This window comes from Ovis canadensis, chromosome X (assembly GCF_042477335.2).
Source record: "Ovis canadensis isolate MfBH-ARS-UI-01 breed Bighorn chromosome X, ARS-UI_OviCan_v2, whole genome shotgun sequence".
NCBI classification, from domain to species: Eukaryota; Metazoa; Chordata; class Mammalia; order Artiodactyla; family Bovidae; genus Ovis; species Ovis canadensis.
Genome location: NC_091727.1, coordinates 79,592,341 through 79,612,941, shown reverse-complemented (window position 1 = coordinate 79,612,941; position 20,601 = coordinate 79,592,341). Strand labels below are relative to the sequence as shown.

The window sequence follows — 20,601 nt, the reverse complement described above, 5'->3', positions numbered from 1 at the left end:
GAAGAGGAACTCCCCAGGTCATTAGGTGCCCAATATGCTACTGGAGATCAGTGGAGAAATAACTCCAGAAAGAATGAAGGGATGGAGCCAAAGCAAAAACAATATCCATTTGTGGATGTGACTGGTGATAGAAGCAAGGTTCACTGCTGTAAAGAGCAATATTGCATAGGATCCTGGAATGTCAGGTCCATGAATCAACGCAAATTCAAAGTGGTCAAACAAGAGTGAACATTGACATTCTAGGAATCAGCGAATTAAAATGGACTGAAATGGGAGAATTTAACTCAGATGAACATTATATCTACTACTGAGGGCAGGAATCCCTCAGAAGAAATGGAGTAGCCATCATGGTCAACAAAAGAGTCTGAAATGCAGTACTTGGATGCAATCTCAAAAATGACAGAATGATCTCTGTTCATCTCCAACGCAAACCATTCAATATCACGGTAATCCAAGTCTATGCCCCAACCAGTAATGCTGAAGAAGCTGAAGTTGAATGGTTCTATGAAGACCTACAAGACCTTTTAGAACGAACAAGCAAAAAAGATGTCCTTTTCATTCTAGGGGACTGGAATGCAAAAGTAGGAAGTCAAGAAACACCTTGAGTATCAGATAAATTTGGCCTTGGAACGTAGAATGAAGCAGGGCAAAGACTAATAGAGTTTTGCCAAGAAAATGCACTGGTCATAGCAAACACCCTCTTCCAACAACACAAGAGAAGACTCTACACATGGACATCACCAGATGGTCAACACCAAAATTAGATTGATTATATTCTTCGTGGCCAAAGATAAAGAAGCTCTATACAGTCAACAAAAACAAGACCAGGAGTTGACTGTGGTTCAGATCATGAATTCCTTATTACCAAATTCAAACTTATATTGAAGAAAGTAGGGAAAACTGCTAGACCATTCAGGTATGACCTAAATAAAATCCCTTATGATTATACAGTGGAAATGAGAAATAGATTTAAAGGCCTAGATCTGATAGATACAGTGACTGATGAACCATTGAATGAGGTCATGACATTGTACAGGAGACAGGGATCAAGACCATCCCTATGGAAAAGAAATGCAAAAAAAGCAAAATGGCTGTCTGGGGAGGCCTTACAAATACCTGTGAAAAGAAGAGGGGTGAAAAGCAAAGGAGAAAAGGAAAGATATAAGCATCTGAATGCAGAGTTCCAAAGAATAGCAAGAAGAGATAAGAAAGCCTTCTTCAGCGATCAATACAAAGAAACAGAGGAAAACAACAGAATGGGAAAGACTAGAGATCTCTTCAAGAAAATTAGAGATACCAAGGGAACATTTCATGCAAAGATGGGCTCAATAAAGGACAGAAATGGTCCGGACCTAACAGAAGCAGAAGATATTAAGAAGAGGTGGCAAGCATACACAGAAGAACTGTACAAAAAAGATCTACATGACCCGGATAATAACAATGGTGCGATCACTCATCTAGAGCCAGACATCCTGGATGTGAAGTCAAGTGGGACTTAGAAAGCATCACTATGAACAAAGCTAGTGAAGGTGATGGAATTCCAGTTGAGCTCTTTCAAATTCTGAAAGATGATGCTGTGAAAGTGCTGCACTCAATATGCCAGCATATTTGGAAAACTCAGCAGTGGCTACAGGATTGGAATATATCAGTTTTCATTCCAATCCCAAAGAAAGGCAATTCCAAAGAATGCTCAAACTACCACACATTTGCACTCATCTCACATGCTAGTAAATTCATGCTCAAATTCTCCAAGCCAGTCTTCAGCAATACGTGAAAAATGAACTTCCTGATGTTCAAGCTGGTTTTAGAAAAGGCAGAGGAACCAGAGGTCAAGTTACTGACCTCTGCTGGATCATGGAAAAAGCAAGAGAGTTCCAGAAAAACATCTATTTCTGCTTTATTGACTATGCCAAAGCCTTTGACTGTGTGGATCACAATAAACTGGAAAATTCTGAGAGAGATGGGAATATCAGACCACCTGACCTGCCTCTTGAGAAATCTTTATGCAGGCCAGGAAGCAACAGTTAGAACTGGACATGGAACAACAGACTGGTTCCAAATAGGAAAAGGAGTACGTCAAGGCTGTATATTGTCACCCTGTTCATTTAACTTATATGCAGAGTACATCATGAGAAACGCTGGACTGGAAGAAACACAAGCTGGAATCAAGATTGCTGGGAGAAATATCCATAACCTCACGTATGCAGATGACACCACCCTTATGGCAGAAAGTGAAGAGGAACTAAAAAGCCTGTTGATAAAAGTGAAAGTGAAGAGTGAAAAAGTTGGCTGAAAGCTCAACATTCGAAAACAAAGATCATGGCATCCGGTCCCATCACCTCGTGGGAAATAGATGGAGAAACAGTGGAAACAGTGTCAGACTTTATTTTTGGGGTCTCCAAAATCACTGTAGATGGTGACTGCAGCCATGAAATTAAAAGCCGCTTACTCCTTGGAAGAAAAGTTATGACCAACCTAGATAGCGTATTCAAAAGCAGAGACATTGCTGACTAAATTCTGTCTAGTCAAGGCTATGGTTTTTCCCGTGGTCATGTATGGATGTGAGAGTTGGATTGTGAAGAAAGCTAAGCGCTGAAGAATTGATGCTTTTGAACTGTAGTGTTGGAGAAGACTCTTGAGAGTCCCTTGGACTGCAAGGAGATCCAACCAGTCCATTCTGAAGGAGATCAACCCTGGGATTTCGTTGGAAGGAATGATGCTAAAGCTGAAACTCCAGTACTTTGGCCACCTCATGCGAAGTGTTTACTCATTGGAAAAGACTCTGATGCTGGGAGGGATAGGGGACAGGAGGAGAAGGGGATGACAGAGGATGAGATAGTTGGATGGCATCTCTGACTCGATGGACGTGAGTGTGAGTGAACTCCGGAAGTTGGTAATGGACAGGGAGGCCTGGCGTGCTGCGATTCATGGGGTTGCAAAGAGTCGGACACGACTGAGCGACTGAACTGAACTGAACTGTGTATAGTTGCCTTTTAGGAACTCCTATCTCAGTGTTATAGCTATGATATTTCTTATATTGATTATTCTCAAGCATTGGTGGGGTTATGTAATATATAATTTGTCTTTTTTATTTAATTGCAATTCAATTCTCACTGTAATTGATCTTCCAAATGTTAATCTCTTAATAAGTTCCTAAAGAATTTAATGTCATTTCATTGCTGACGAGTGGATTTTGAAAGTTTAACTGATACTAGATATTTTATTCACACATTTTTCGTGAGACTTTGTATAACTGATGTGTTCCTTCTGTAATGTCACCATAGCTCTAAAGAAACAGTCTTGATTATAACTTGACAAATTTATATAAGAAAATCAGGAACAAGACTATAAGTTTGTTAATTGATTTTGTTAACTTAGCTTACCACTAGTACTGAGAAAGAATTACATGCTCTGTTTTGTCTTTGAATATTTTTGGATGCATGACACTTTATGAATTTTTATGAATCAGTTTAAGAATTAATATATGTTCCACAATCATCAATTTACAATCTCATTTAGGTTAACACAGATGGATATGGCAAGTTTTCATGAATTTTCATATGAGAGAGTCCAAAATCATAAGCATGCCATATCTGTGACCTATGTGTTAGGTGGCCAACGTGCCCTCTCACCTCTTCAATGTGATCAACTTGTTCTGGAAGAGGCTGACAGCTTAAAGGGAATCAGCTATAATATCTGTTCATAGCATGTAAATGCCCTCAAGTGGGAGAATGGATATTTCAGTGGAAAATATGTATGGCTTGCAAATTAGGTTGTAGGCTTGGGTCTCTGCCACCCACCCAAACACATACACACATACACAACAAACAGCCCTCAATTCTCACACAATACATCTTCATCTCATGTTCTAAAATATTGCAATAGCTTTTCCTTTCCACAGAGCACTTAGAATAAGATTCAACTAGTGACTTCTTTCAGTGAATTTGAATTATCAGAAAAAGTGCTCTCTGTGTTGAGTAATTTTAATGCCAGATGTTCACATGCTAATGCCATTGCCCTGTGACCATTTCCAATCAATTCATTAATCGCCAGCTGCTCAGGCAAACAAAAAACACAACTAATCAGATGGTATTGGTAAACAGCCAAATAATAGGCTTCCTACTTAAATTTCTTAAATTTGTTACAGAGAAAACTATGATGAACTTTCCCACAAATATAGAAAAAATGTACTATGAGATACTTTAATGTAAGAAAATATGTGTTCATATCAGTCAGATATTTTACCTATTCTGCTCTCAGGATTTTGCCACATTGTGTAATATAACAGAAAGATGTCTTAAAAATCTAATGATCATAATACAATTTCTAATTAATGTTATAGCTCTATTAATTATTAGCTACAAGTGCTAATAGCTGAGCCAACAGTTAAGAGATCTGAGTCAGACCTAAGGACTTTGTGCCCAGGCACAACGATATTCTCAAACTATTTTTGACCAAAAAACAGAAATAACAACAAAACTATATATATATATATATATGTATATATATATATATATATATATATATAACAACTTACAACTTTTTTTTTGTTAGTTTTGAATTAACGTCTATATCATTAATGATCATCATGTTAAAAACACTCCCCAATGTTTAACATCCAATGAATCATTAGTTTTTACTCATTTATGCAACAAACATTTATGGAGTGTGTAATGTACCCATTCAGAGAAGGTAATGGCACCCCACTCCAGTACTCTTGCCTGGAAAATCCCATGGACAGAGGAGCCTGGAAGGCTGTAGTCCATGGGGTCGTGAAGAGTCAGACACGACTGAGCGACTTCACTTTCACTTCTTACTTTTGTGTATTGGAGAAGGAAATGGCAACCCACTCCAGTGTTCTTGCCTGGAGAATCCCAGGGACGGGGTAGCCTGATGGGCTGGTGTCTATGGGGTCGCAGAGTCGGACACGACTGAAGCGACTTAGCAGCAGCAGCAGCAGTAATGTACCCATTGAAAATGACAGAAAATCCTACAGGTGTCTTCATATGGTGTGTATATATGCATAGTTCAGACTACAGACTAAATAATCCACATAAAACATTCAAATAGATGGGGCAAACAGAAGGGGAAACAACATAAATAGTGAGAGACTTTATTTTGGGGGGGCTCCAAAATCACTGCAGATGGTGAGTGCAGCCATGAAATTAAAAGACGCTTGTTCCTTGGAAGAAAAGCTATGACCAACCTAGACACTATATTAAAAAGCAGAGACATTACTTTGCCAACAAAGGTCCGTCTAATCAAAGCTATTATTTTTCCAGTAGTCATGTATGGATGTGACAGTTGGACTATAAAGTAAGCTGAGCACTGAATAATTGATGCTTTTGAACTTTGGTGTTGGAGAAGACTCTTGAGAGTCCCTTGGACTGCAAGGAGATCCAACCAGTTCATCCTAAAGGAGATTAGTCCTCAGTGTTCATTGGAAAGATTGATGCTAAATCTGAAACTCCAATACTTTGGCAACTTGATGCGAAGAGCTAACTCATTTGAAAAGACCCTGATGCTGGGAAAGATTGAGGCAAGAGGAGAAGTGGATGACAGAGGATGAGATGGTTGGATGGCAACACCAACTAGATGGACATGAATTTGAGGAGAAGGTCATGATAGAGGATGAGATGGTTCGATGGAATCACCAACTGGATGGACAGGGAAACCTGGAGTGCTGCAGTCCATGAGTTTGCAAAGAGTCAGACACTACTGAGTGACTAAACTGAGTGAACTGAAACATTCAAAGGTAATTTAAAATAGAATAAAAATCAGATAAATTTTGATATTAATATGGGCATCTCTCTCCAGTTCCCACCAGATCCCTAACCTTCCTTTTGTGACATCAAGATCAAAGTACTAAAAGTTAACAGATTCTCTGCAGAGGGAGAGTCCAATACCTGTATATGCATCTAATGGTGGGGACCCCTTAGTCCTATTACTGATAAGAATTTGCACAGACAAATGTATATAGGAAAAGCTATTACTTTCTCAGTCTAGCTCTCTGCCATGATCTTGGTTTCTACTTATTACTCTTTCTATATGAATTCTTGAGTATAAAACATAATAAAATACAATTAGTTTACACTGAGTATTTACTAAGTATAAACACACTAAGTGTGTTAACAAGTTTGTCTCATTTAAGTCTATTTTAACACCCCATGTTATGAGGTAGATACAATTATTTTCCCCACTTCACTGCAAAAGAAGGCAAACTGATAGGCAAGTATGGACAGGTTAATTCATTTTCCTGAATTCACATTACAAGAAATGGTGCAATCAGAATTCAAATACAGGCATACAATCTGACTTCAGAGCTCATGCTCTTACCCATCATGCCATATTCCTCCACTGAAATCTTCTTCTTAATACATCTTACTTAATTAACAAATTATGATATCTCTAGAGAGAAACAGTATATAATTCTATAAACTCTTTTGGGGATGGGGTATCTGTTTCTTTCTTCTTTTTTTTTTTTGTTTGATAAAGCAATGTAACATGATTATTTGCACATATTGGACCTATGCTAAATCAGTTAATTCTGTTCTTGCTCTCTGTTTTCTAATAGAAAATGATGACAATAATAATGGAGTAAGCCTCTCGATGAGGGTGAAGGGGGTGAAAATGAAGGAAGAGAGTGAAAGAGCCAGCTTAAAACTAAATTATTAAAACTAAATTTAAAAAATTAAGATTATGGCATCTAGCCCCATTACTTCATGGTAAATAGAGGGGGAAAAGATGGAAGTAATGACAGATTTCCTCTTCTTGAGCTCTACAATCACTGTGGATGGGGACTGTAGCCATGAAATCAGGAGACATTTGCTTCTTGGTAAGAAAGTGATGACAAACCTAGACAGTGTGTTGAAAAGAAGAGACAATAATCTGCTGACAAATGTCCATATAGTCAAGGCTATGGTCTTCCCAATGGTCACATATGATTGTGAGAGCAGGACCATAAAGAAGGTAGAGTACTGAAGAATTGATGCTTTCGAACTATCATGCTGGAGAAGACTCCTGAGAGTCCCTTGGACAGCAAGGAGATCAAACCAGTCAATCTTAAGGGAATTGAGAGGGTAACAGGCAGGAAGGCCAGGGGTCTCCAAACGGAGGAAATAGGCTGCAAGTGTCAGACATTTTTATCTCTTTTAAGCAGCAGGAGGAAACAAACTAGCGATATTCTTTTCCTTCTCTATACAAATTTAAAAGGTTTCTCTTAAAATACTGTGTTGCAATAATGACACCTGCTCTCACCTGAAGTTAACTATTCTCAAACCTTGAGTTAACCAATGCATTTTTCTTATGGAAATGTTTGTCTTAAGCTATGTTAATGTACTATGCATTTACCCCAAACTCTTGTCTTCAAGTTAGTTCCGCCTAATGGCTCAGAACCTACTTGACAAACCACTATGTTACACTCAGACATTGTTCCCTTAATCTATGTAAATGAAACTATTTGTATGGTAATCTGCCCTTCTACAAGATTCAAATCAATTGTTTTTATGGCCCGGGATGAGTCATCTGGTGCCAAGATTATCCCAAAATACATTTTATGGATAAGGGGCCTGGTGCCATTCTGAGTTTTAAGACATTCCTTTCTTTCATTAACAGATGGCTAGTGACCGTATAACATCCAGCTGAAGACTAGAAAGGGGGTACTCTTTCTGCCCTCTTCTGATGCCTATGTCAGAAGCCTTCTCTATCTCCTTTATACTTTAATAAAACTTTATTACACAAAAATCTCTGAGCAATCAAGCCTCATCTCTGGCTCCAGATTGAATTCTTCTCCTCCGGAGGCCAAGAATTCCAGTGTCTTTTCACGGTTTAACAACAATCTTTCAAAATCACCCCTGAATACTCATTGGAAAGACTGATACTGAAGCTGAAATTCCAATATTTTGGTCATCTGATGTGAACAGCTGACTCATTGGAAAAGTCCCTGATGCTGGGAAAGATTGAGGGCAGAAGGAGAAGAGGGAATCAGAGGATGAGACAGCTGGATGACACCAACAATGTAATAGACATGATGGTGTGGGACATAGAGGCCTGGGTGTGCTGCAGTCTATGGGATAGCAAAGAGTCGGACACAACTGGGCAACTGAACAACAATAAGGCAATATTAAGCAACAACTATCCTTTCTGGCCAAATTCAATGCTAATTGTGTTAGGACCAAACAGGCGCCATGACAGGCTTCAGGGGGCCAAGGTAGGCCTAAGTCTCCTTTACAGAGGGGCTGAGTTATTGCCAAGGAGGAGCTGAGATCATCCTCTGCAGGTGCCAGGACTCGACCAATCAGTATACTCCCTGTAGCCTGGTTCAAGCTTATCAGGGCAAGGACAAACCACCCCCCACCCCCCCCCCCCCCCCCCCGCCCCGAGAAAGCCTGCGCATGCAAAAATCTAGCCAATTAGCAGATGTTAAGGAGCCCTTGCAATCAATCCGCCCCTGCCAACGCCCTGTCTTTGTCTTAACCTTATAAATACTGCTGTAATTCAGGACTCGGGGCCCTTGTTCCACTCCATTGCATTGGATGAAACTTGGGTCCTGGCTCGAGCTAGCAATAAAATTCTCTTTTTGCGTTTGCATTGCTGTGGATGTCTTGTTCTCTCAGTCCTGGGGATTGGGACCTTGGGCATAACAATTGCAATACCGTTGCTGATTTTTCAAAGTGTATTATCTCTTTTCCCCAAAGATTATGAATGTTCTGAGTTTTGCAACCATCCTATCTAACGTCTTAGAAACAGTGCTGTCTGATAAAATTTTCTGTAAATAGGCAAATGTTCCTTATCTGTACTATTTAATTAGAAGTTGAAATGTAACTAGTAGCCACTGAGGAACTGAAATGTTCATTTTATTTAATTAATTTTAATTGAAATAGCCACATGTGGCTAATGGCTACTATATTAAATAGTATTGCTGTAGTAGGTATGTGCTATGCATCTAAGATTATTTATTGATTGTTTACCACCATGAAGGTGGGAAATTTATTAAAACCTAAGTTTTAATACATATTTTCTTTAGATGTCTAAGATTCTAAAAGTCACATCACTTCTCAAATCTCTAAAAAGCTGTGGTTTTCTTTTCTACCTGTGAGAAGGAAATTCAAAAGATGAAACCAGGTCTAGTCTCCCTTGTGTTAGTTTTCACTATTTAAGAGCATTTGTAGAAGTCAACACCTCTATTCACCATTTTTTTTTTCACATTGGGATGTAAATATTTACACACTGGTAGAATAAGAAGGCATAAATGCAATTATGCTCTTTCCAATGTGATTTTATTTTATGTTAAAGTGGCATAACTTCAATAACAACAACAACAAAAAAAAACACGTTTACTCATTTTCATAGGGATCTCAAACCTTGATTTACATGTTATGCTTTTCTGAATAAATATAAGAGGTAAATTACTTTGAAAATATTTTGTTTGATTTACTGGATATGGGGGAATATTGGTGCAGAAAAGTTGATTTGATAAACATTTCATATAAGGCTTTAAAGGAGAGTATTATCTTGTTCAAATTAGAGCTAATTATTAAATACACAGTAATTCTGTGAGTCAGGTGTTAAGCTGCTGTTAGCATGAAATCAGCTATGGTGGGAATTACTTATACCACAGAAATTGTCAAATGTTATAAATCAGAGGTTTTCACTTTCTTTTCTTTTCTTTCTTTTCTTTTTTTTTTCTGATCTATAGGCATACCACTGGATGTTGGCCCAAATACAAACTCTAAAACACTGGACTTTTAAGCCTATTACAGGAATCTGAAGGTTTTTATTTCATTCTAATATGCAATATTATCAGACTAGTCAAATGATATTATGAATAAGTACACTAAGTGGTGCATTCATTTGAGTCTATGAGCATTCAAACAAACAAAAGTATACTGTCACATTATAAAAATACATATTATATAAACATGCAATCATGGTTGTATGCATTTTATATTGGTCCTTTTAAAGAACCTGAAAAAAAAAAGACAAACATAACACATTGATAATATTTACTACAAAAATTTTAAGCACATAGAATATAGGAAAATTTAAAACAATATATGTAGTTTTCACATGACTCAGGAATCCTGGCTTCAGATGGTATAAAACAAAATCAGCAAAAACATGTTTTCAAAATAGTACAAATTAGTTCATTTTATCTGTTTACATTTTAAATGAAAAACTTTATTTTTTGTCTCTCCCTATTAGGTCACAAGCCTTAAAAATCACATGATACATAATAGGGACTCAATCAATAGAAGACAAAAAATACAGATGGACCCACAATGTTTTTAAACCAGATATCACTGTCTTATTCTGATTCTCCAGAAAGTGAGCATATAAGGAATGTATTTCAGCATAATAAAGGCCATATATGACAATACTACAGCTAAGAGGAGAAGGGGATGACAGAGGATGAGATGGCTGGATTGCCTCACTGACTCGATGGACGTGAGTCTGAGTGAACTCCGGGAGTTGGTGATGGACAGGGAGGCCTGGCGTGCTACCTTTCATGGGGTCGCAAAGAGTCGGACACGACTGAGTGACTGAACTGAACTGAACTGAACTGAACAGCTAATATACTCAACTGTAAAAAGCTGAAAGCATTTCCTCTAAGATTAGTAACAAGATAAAGATGTCCACACTCCCATCACTTTTAGTCAAAACAGACTAATTCACTGAGGGCCACAGTCCTTATAGAAAGCATACTGCTACTTGGCCATGAAAATATAAATGGAGTTTAATAAAAATTTATCAGTTATTTCCCTTTCTGAAAAAGGTTATGTTTTAAATTTTCTTCATTCCTTTAGAAGTTCACCAAACTAGAAGCTAATTTAAAATTGATCAAATATGTCTAGAATCTCACATTTCTTCTGCCTTCAGTTCTTTTTCTCCCATGTTCACCTATTACAATAATAACAATATTGCAAAGCCCAGCTCAAATCCATCAACGGTAATGCCATTTGTAACTCCTGTTCCCTCTCTTCTCTAACCTAGATTTGCTCTCTCCCTCCTCTAAATTCACATAATGCTTGATGGATTGCTGTGCATCACAGTCTGTGTTGTTATGCAAGTTAAATGTTCATCTGTTATTCATCTAGAATTTAGGTTGCAGGTCCTGAAAGTCAGGAACTACATCCTAATTATTTCCCATATTGCCCTATGTGATGTCTACATATTGAGTATAATGTTTGTTGAATAAATGGAGGAACAAAGGAACAAATCAAGGGTTGCCCTGATTAACTATAGTATTTGATTTTCTACACCCTTATATTATCGTCTCCACAAACGGAAAAATGTATTACAAAACTTAGTTCATGTTATACTTGGAGGGCAAAGGGTCCATGTGACAAACTAATAGGAGACATAAGGAAGATTATAAAATATTTGTGCTTCATTACACAATGGTCCTGAAATTTTGAAAAAAATTATTCTAGAATATGATAATGATGAAACTCCAATACTTTGGCCACCTCATGCAAAAAACTGACTCATTGGGAAAGACCCTGATGCTGGGGGAGGTTGAAAGCGGGTGGAGAAGGGGATGACAGAAGATGAGATGGTTGGATGGCATCACCGACTCTATGGACATGAGTTTGAGTAAGCTCCGGGAGTTGGTGATGGACAGGGAAGCCTGGAGTGCTGCAGTCCATGGGGTCGCAAAGAGTCCGACATGACTGAGTGACTGAACTAAACTGAATACTGTAAATTATCATAAGGATTTGTTTAATATTTCACAATTTTAAACTGTATTTTACTCATATTACCTCCAGATGGCCAATGAAATAGATGGGTAGATTATGAATTTTATTTTACAGTTGAGGAAAAAGTTGAGGAAGGTTAATTGCTATATCCAAGGTCATTCAGATATTAAGTAGCAGAATCAGAACTGAAATGCAGGTCTTTTTAATTATAAATCTTTTATGATATATACTATTCCACAACTGCCTCACAAACACCAAGAAGATGCAGTGTTTACTTTGTTTCATCCCAGCAATAGGAATGGATTTTGCATATTCTTCTGCTCTCTCTTTAGCCTCCCACACACTGTGCTCATGAATACAAGACAGGATGCTAGAATTAAAGGTAGTATCTGTGGTCATTGAATGAAAACAAATGACAATAACAAAAACACCATAGCAGGCCTAGTCAGAAATCAAACTCATCAATACTTTATGCTAAGCAACTGAGTGAGTGAGCTATGTGTTTAGACTTAAAATTTCATGAAATTATTATTTTATCAAAATTTACATGTTATTAACAACTTTATCCTCTTCTAAATTACGATTATTACCTTTATAACTGAAGCCCCTGCTCTGGAGAGTGGACTGTGAATCTGGGCGGCAGCAGCCATGTTGGCAATAGTATTAAGATGGTTCATCTGATTCATTGCCATGGCAACTGATGCAGGAGGTAAGCTGACTGGAAGTAGAGGATGAGGCATCATCATAAATGGCAGATCCAGTCCTAAAAGAGAAAGCGCATGTTAAATTATTATATTCGTTACATTATTTGGACAAAGGGAAATCATATTAAAATTGATGCTATTAAATAGTTAAGAAAAAAGTCTTCACTCTTGTTGAATTTTAAGTGATTTTATCATATCTTAGTATCTCCTTGAGCAATTAATAGTATCTATGGAATTTAACATGGTTTTATAATTTTAAAATGCACCTATATACAGACTTTTATTTAACAATATTCCTTGTTCTTGCTCTCACTTCCAAAATATTTATTTATAATGTTCAATTTTTTACTCATAAAAATAAACAAGAATCTTTAAGTTGAACATCAGTGTGCCTAATGAAAAGAAGCAACTTTCCTTTTAAACATTATAATGTAATGATATGTTTATAGTTTCTAGCTTAACTCTTTCTTTAGGAGCAAAGCGAGTGGAGGTGATGGTATTCCAGTTGAGCTATTTCAAATCCTGAAAGATAATGCTGTAAAAGTGCTGGACTCAATATGCCAGCATATTTGGAAAACACAGCAGTGGCCACAGGACTGGAAAAGGTCCGTTTTCATTCCAATCCCAAAGAAAGGGAATAGCAAAGAATGCTCAAACTACTGCACAATTGCACTCATCTCACATGCTAGTAAAGTCATGCTCAAAATTCTCCAAGCCAGGCTTCAGCAATACATCAACCGGGAACTCCCTGATGTTCAAGCTGGTTTTAGAAAAGGCAGAGGAATCAGAGATCAAATTGCCAACATCTGCTGGATCATCAAAAAAGCAAGAGAATTACAGAGAAACATCTATTTCTGCTTTATTGACTATGCCAAAGCCTTTGACTGTGTGGATCACAATAAACTGTGGAGAATTCTGAAAGAGATGGGAATACCAGACCACCTGACCTGCCTCTTGAGAAACCTATATGCAGGTCAGGAAGCAACAGTTAGAACTGGACATGGAACAACAGACTGGTTCCAAATAGGAAAAGGAGTACATCAGGCTCTATATTGTCACTCTGCTTATTTAAATTATATGCAGAGTGTATCATGAGAAATGCTGGGCTGGAAGAAGCACAAGCTGGAATTAAGAGTGCTGGGAGAAATATCAATAACCTCAGATATGCAGATGACACTACCTTTATGGCAGAATGTGAAGAGGAACGAAAAAGCCTCTTGATGAAAGTAAAAGAAGAGAGTGAAAATGTTGGGTTAAAGCTCAACATTCAGAAAACGAAGATCATGGCATTTGGTCCCATCAGTTCATGGGAAATAGATGGGGAAACAGTGGAAACAGTGTCAGACTTTATTTTTGGGGGCTCCAAAATCACTACAGATGGTGATTGCAGCCATGAAATTAAAAGACGCTTACTCCTTGGAAAAAAAGTTATGACCAACCTAGATAGCATATTCAAAAGCAGACATTACTTTGCTAACAAAGGTCCGTCTAGTCAAGGCTATGGTTTTTACAGTAGTCATGTATGGATGTGAGAGTTGGACTGTGAAGAAAGCTGAGTGCCAAAGAATTGATGTTTTTGAACTGTGGTGTTGGAGAAGACTCCTGAGACTCCCATGGACTGCAAGGAGAGCCAACCAGTCCATTCTGAAGTAGATCAGCCCTGAGTGTTCTTTGGAAGGAATGATGCTAAAGCTGAAACTCCAGTACTTTGGCCACCTCATGCGAAGAGTTGACTCATTGGAAATTACTCTGATGCTGGGAGGGATTGGGGGCAGGAGGAGAAGGGGACGGCAGAGGATGAGATGGCTGGATGGCATCACTGATGCAATGGATATGAGTTTGAATGAACTCCGGGCAGTGGTGATGGACAGGGAGGCCTGGCGTGCTGCAATTCATGGGGTTGCAAAGAGTCAGACAAGACTGAGCAACTGAACTGAACTGAACTGAACTGAATAGTGGTACTGGTATGATAAGATGTAGATTATTTAGGCTTCAGAATTATTGAAGAAAATAAGACTGGGAATATGTCCTAGACTTTTAGGTATAAATCTCTAAAGTGAATGCTTATAGTTCTAATTTGAAGACTTTGTCCATAAGGAATATGTCCTCTATCAAAATATCAACCTGTTTTCCAGTTTTAATAACAAATATCCACATATTTGAGTGAGGTGAAGTTGAGGTGAATTCGCTCAGTGATGTCCGACTCTTTGCCACCCCGTGGACTGTAACCTACTAGGCTTCTCCATCCATGGGGTTCTCCAGGCAAGAATACTGGAGTGGGTTGCCATTTCCTTCTCCAGGGGATCTTCCCGACCCAGGGATCAAACCCGGGTCTCCTGCACTGGAGGCGGACGCTTTAACCTCTGAGACACCAGGGAAGCCCACATATTTGAGTAGTCTCAAGAATTCTATTTGTTTTATTTGTTTATTCTATTTGTTTAACAAATCCTTGGAGAAGGAAAGATCCCCATGAGAAGGAAATGGCAACCCACTCCAGTATTCTTGCCTGGAGAATCCCATGGGCGGAGAAGCCTAGTAGGTTACAGTCCACGGGGTCGCAAAGAGTTGGACACGACTGAGCGACTTCACCTCACCTTCACCTCACTCAAATATGTGGATATTTGCTATTAAAACTGGAAAACAGGTTAATATTTTGATAGAGGACATATGCAAAGTGAAATATATATATTTTTTAATTTCTTAAAGAATATCTTTCAAGTATTATGCATATAACTCTTGTGGTAGCCACAGATATGTCATTATGAAAAAAAAAAGTAACAAATTGAAATAGTTGTCTGCTTATCCTTCATAAATTTGGTATTTGTCAGGAAACACCTTTGAGTAGAGGCTAGGGAAAGTGAAATAGTTGTCTGCTTATCCTTCATAAGTTTGGTATTTGTGAGGAAACACCTTTGAGTAGAGGCTAGGGAAAGTTGACCTAACATTACAGATGTTAACATGATTAGAATAAGTAAACCATAGCAATTTTTTAAATTTTAATTTATTTATTTTTAATATAAATTTATTTATTTTAATTGGAGGTTATTACTTTATAATATTGTATTGGTTTTGTCATACATCAACATGAATCCACCACAGGTATGCACTTTATAATGTATTTTAAACTCTTGCTTTGACAGTAATCTTGCCTTTTTTGGACATGATTCCAGAAACAAGTAATATTGAACAGATGTTCTAAAATGTGCTCCCTGTAATTTTCCTAAATTATTATAGGCTATTGAAATTCTACTATGGGCAATGTTCATGTTCATCTTACATACAATTATCAAATGTTAATAACATCCCTTTCCCCTCTTTGCATCTCATCATTTTTTTCTTGTTTCCAATATCACAACAGCAAGTGTACAATGAATCTGTAGGAAATACATTCAGAGCCTCTTAAATCTCATTCCTCAAAACAACAATAATGGTAATACAAAGACTCAAAACATAATTTTAGGACACAAACAGGGTTAGAGGGAAGAATGCTATAAATAAATCTCCTGGGCTCAACAAAGATGGCTGAGTTAAAGTCACTAACAAAGTATTCAAAAGTAGCACAATGAAACAAACTCCTAGATATGACAGGTCTCACACATTAAAATGATCACTCTATTAAAGAAATTCCTAAATAAAGAATGCAACAGTCATCAATACTTCTGATAAAGACAGACACAAAATATACTGTTATCAGAATTATTCAAGGATAAAAAAGCTGGAAACAAATTTTGTGTGGAATCCAAGAAGGGAAACATATTCTACACTTCCTATGACTCCAAGTCCCCAAAGAGTATTAATAAAGTATTTTAAACTTTTCCCCATCACTTCATTTATGGCTCACCCTCTGAATCACTTTTAGGAGCAATCTATTAAAACAGATTTTGCAGTTTTGAAACCTTTTTCCTGTGATTACTAATTTAAAGTCTCAATATAGTGCAAACACTGAACTAAAAATGGATTTCTATGCCACCTTTTAAATTAGTTTATTTTAAGTTAACTTTACAAAATTATGTAGATGTATATGTATTTTATGCTTTACCCATCATGCAGCTTTGCTGTAATGATGGGATATTCCATAACATAAATTAATCACTATTTATCTCTCCCTAAAATCTTCACCTCATGTTCAACATAATAGCAACCATCAATAACCTTCACCTTATGTTCAACATAATAGCAACTATCAATAACCCATTTATATAAGGTTAACATTTACCACAAACCCAAGATAATTGTGGATTTCCAATTTTTCTTTGTATAGTCAGTATTTTAATAGAAAATTGATCAAACTGTAGATGAAAAGTAGCCATCAGTCCCTCCATTTATCACTCAAATGCTTTAACTTTTATTGAATTTACACTTCTGTTAACAGTATAATAATCTTTCCTCATCCTTGAAAGGTTTCCAGCATTATCCAGATACCATTTGGCCATATCAAGTCATATGCCTACTTAAAGTCCAATCGACATGCAAACAACATGCAAACCACAAGCAGAATGTAAGAGCCCACTGACAGTTTTAAAATATAATTCATTCAAACATTTCAAATAACCATGAAGGACTTAAAGGCCACAACTTCAGATCATGACCTACAATAAACAACCATCATTTGACTATAATATCCTGGAATTTAAGCTAATATTTATATTACACGTGAGTTTAACAGTGACCCCACTTGAGATGGACATGCAAAGCATATGCAAATACTGAGTTATGCAAGTCAAACTTTTCCAAAAGCTGAAAACATTAAATTAAGAGCCATCAATAGTATATAAAATCCCAGCAATCTGGCTCATTGAGTTACATATCAGAAATGTACAGACTTTTAATAGAATGGTAATGAAGACAAACTCTTTTCAAAAATCACCAAAATGTTATTTTTTTTCTTTCTTGTCAATCACAAGGACATCAGGTATACTACTATAAGCACTCTTTCTAATGAATCTTGGGATTGTGGCAACTCCTTTAACTTTTATGTAAGTGCATGGCACCACCTCCTTTCAGGAATCAAGGCTACAAATTTCATAATACTCTGATCTTTCCTCTAAAATTACACTGACATTTGGTTTCCAAGTCATTGTGATATGTAATATCTTGTATTCTACAGTCAGGCACCAATCCTTTCATGCCTAGATGGTAAACTGTCTTCCTGGTTGGTTTTCCTGTACCATTGAATTAGCCTTTCCACTTCAATATTTAAGACTTTCAGTGGCTACTCATTATCTCCAGAATAAAACAGAAGCTATCTGATTTCATATGAATTTAACTTTCTAGCTTTGATATCTCACTATATTCTTCTATGTATGCTCTACTATATCCCCTCTGGGCCAGCTGCAGTTCTCCACAATTTTAATTCATCTTAGCTTTCACTTTTTTGTTTCTTTTCTCATTATTATATTAATTTATTTATTTTAATTGGAAGCTAATTACTTTACAATGTTGTAGTGGTTTTTGCCATACAGTAACATGAATCAGCCATGGGTGTACATGTGTTCCCCATTGTGAATCCCTCTCCCACCTCCCTCCCCATCCCATCCCTCAGAGTTGTCCCAGTGCACCAGGTTTAAGTGCCCTATTTCATGCATAAAACTTGGACCGGAGGAGGTTAGCTAAGATGGCGGAGGAATAAGATGGCGGAGGAATAGGATGGGGAGACCACTTTCTCCCCCACAAATTCATCAAAAGAACATTTCAATGCTGAGTAAATTCTACAAAACAACTTCTGAATGCTGGCAGAGGACGTCAGGCACCCAGAAAAGCAGATCATTGTCTTCAAATACAGGTAGGAAAAATATAAAAGATGAAAAAAAGAGACAAAGGAGGTAGGGAGGGAGCTCCGTCCCAGGAAGGGACCCCCATCCCAGAAAGGGAGTCTTAAAAAGAGATAAGTTTCCAAACACCAGGAAACACTCTTACTGCCAAGTCTGTGGTGAGCCTTGGAAGCACAGAGGGCAACATAACAGGGAAGAAAAATAAATACATAATTAAAACCAACAGATTACGAGCCCAACGGTAACTCCCCCAGCGGAGAAGCAGCACAGATGCCTGCATCCGCCACTAGCAAGTGGGGGCTGGGCAGGGAGGCACAGGCTGCAGTGCTTTTTAAGAATCGGGCCAGAATGCCCCGAATGTAACCAGAGTGAACTAACTTGGGCTAGCATACCAGACTATGGAATAGCTACCATGTGAAAAGCTCTAACATAAGACACCACCAGGACCATGCACAGAACAAAGCCAGCTGCAGACCATCCCCATCTGGTGACAGGCAGCCAGAGCCATGAGGGCTGGAAGGGGGCAATCGCAGCCCGGGAGGTACTTTACCAACCAAACTGCAAGCAGGCTTCTTTGCTAACTAAGACTTCTTGGGGTTCTGGACAGTCACCATCTGCCTGGCAAGGGGCGCCAGCGGTACACCCAGAAAACTGAGCAGCAGGGAAAGGCGATAAGTTGCAGCGACCATGCTCGCCAAACACCTGAGCTACTCAGTCCTGGGAAGGGCACAGAATGCAGGCCCAACTGAATCTGTACCTCTGAGGGCTACCTGAGAGCCAAGCCTGAGCAGCTTAGACTGGGGAGGTGCATGCAGCCCAGGGCCAGCCTCAGACGGTTCGCTGCAGAGCAACATAGAGCCTGAGCGGTGTGCACTGTGTGCAGGGGCATGCCCAGCATGGCTAAGGCACTGCGAGCACATGCCAGTGTTATTTGTTTGTAGCATCCCTCCCTCCCCACAGTGCGACTGAACAAGTGAGCCTAAAAAAAAAAAAAAAAAGTGTCCACCACTGCCCCCCCTTGTGTCAGGGTGGAAATCGGACACTAAAGAGACCAGCAAACAGAAGAAGCTAAACAGAGGGAACCGCCTTGGAAGTGACCCCACACTGCCCACAACACAAAAGAAAGTCCCAGAAATATCTTTACTATTTTTACGACCATTCTCTCTCTCTTTTTTTTGGTTGATGTTGTTGTTTGATTGTTTTTTCTTCTTTTCTTTTTCTTCTCCCTTTTTACAAATTTTTTTTTAAATTTTTAAGTCCTCTATTTCTCCTTTAATTTTAATTTTTATAACCTACTATCACTTTTCAAAAAAGAAGACCCTATTTTTAAAGCAAATGCTGTATATATATATATGTTTTTTCAAACATATTTTTAATATATATGTTGTTTTTTTAAATAATTCTCGTGACTTTGTTTTTTTTCTTCTTGTTGTTGTTCTTCTTTTCTTTAGTATTGTATTTTTGAAAATACAAATTCTACTCAAGATTTTTAATCTTTGCTTTTTGTATTTGTTGTCAATTTTGTACATTTATAAACCCAATCTTCAGTACCCAATTTTACCTGAGAGCAAGATTACTGGCTTGACCACTCTCTCTTCCTTTGGACTCTCCTTTTTCTCCACCAGGTTATCTCTGTCTCCTCCCTCCCCCTTCTCTTCTCTACCCAACTCTGTGAATCTCTGTGTGTTCCAGACGATGGAGAACACCTAAGGAACTGGTTACTGCCTGGATCTGTCTCTCTCCTTTTCATTTCCCTCTTTTATCCTCCTGGCCACCTCTGTCTACTTCCTCCCTCTCCTCTTCCCTGTATAAATCCATGAACATCTCTGAGCAGTCCAGACTGAGAAGTGCACATAAGGTAGTGATTTCTGGCTAGCTTGCTCTCTCTTCTTTTGATCCCACCTCATCTCATTGCAGTCACCTCTAACTACCCCTTCCCTCTTCTCTTCTCCATGTAACTCAGTGAAGCTCTTGGGGTGTCCCTCAATGTGGAGAAACTTTTCATCTTTAACCTAGATGTTTTATCATCTGTGCTGTATAGATGGAGAAGTCTTGAGGCTACTGCAAAAATAAAACTGAAAACCAGAAGCAGGAGGATAAAGTCCAAATCCTGAGAACATCAGAGAACTCCTGAATCCAGGGAACATTAATCAATACGAGCTCATCAAACGCCTCCATTCCTACACTGAAAACAAGCACCACCCATGGGCCAACAAGTCCCAGAGCAAGACATATCACGCAAATTCTCCAGCAACACAGGAACACACCCCTGAGCTTCAATATACAGGCAGCTCAAGTTACTCCAAAACTACTGATGTCTCATAACTCATTACTGGACACTTCATTGCACTCCAGAAAGAAGAAATCCAGCTCTACCCACCAGAACTTTGACACAAGCTTCCCCAACCAAGAAACCTTGACAAGCCA

General features: G+C 38.2%; 1 protein-coding gene across 2 annotated transcripts in view; it reads right to left on the bottom strand.

The window, feature by feature from the left end:
- The window catches only part of DACH2 (dachshund family transcription factor 2), a 676,785-nt gene that overhangs the window by 90,169 nt on the left and 566,015 nt on the right, over positions 1-20,601 (bottom strand). For both annotated transcript variants that reach the window (XM_070290385.1, XM_070290386.1), the window contains one exon: positions 12,290-12,462. In XM_070290385.1, coding sequence (XP_070146486.1) covers positions 12,290-12,462 — 173 coding nt within the window. The remainder of the gene's footprint in view (positions 1-12,289; positions 12,463-20,601) is intronic.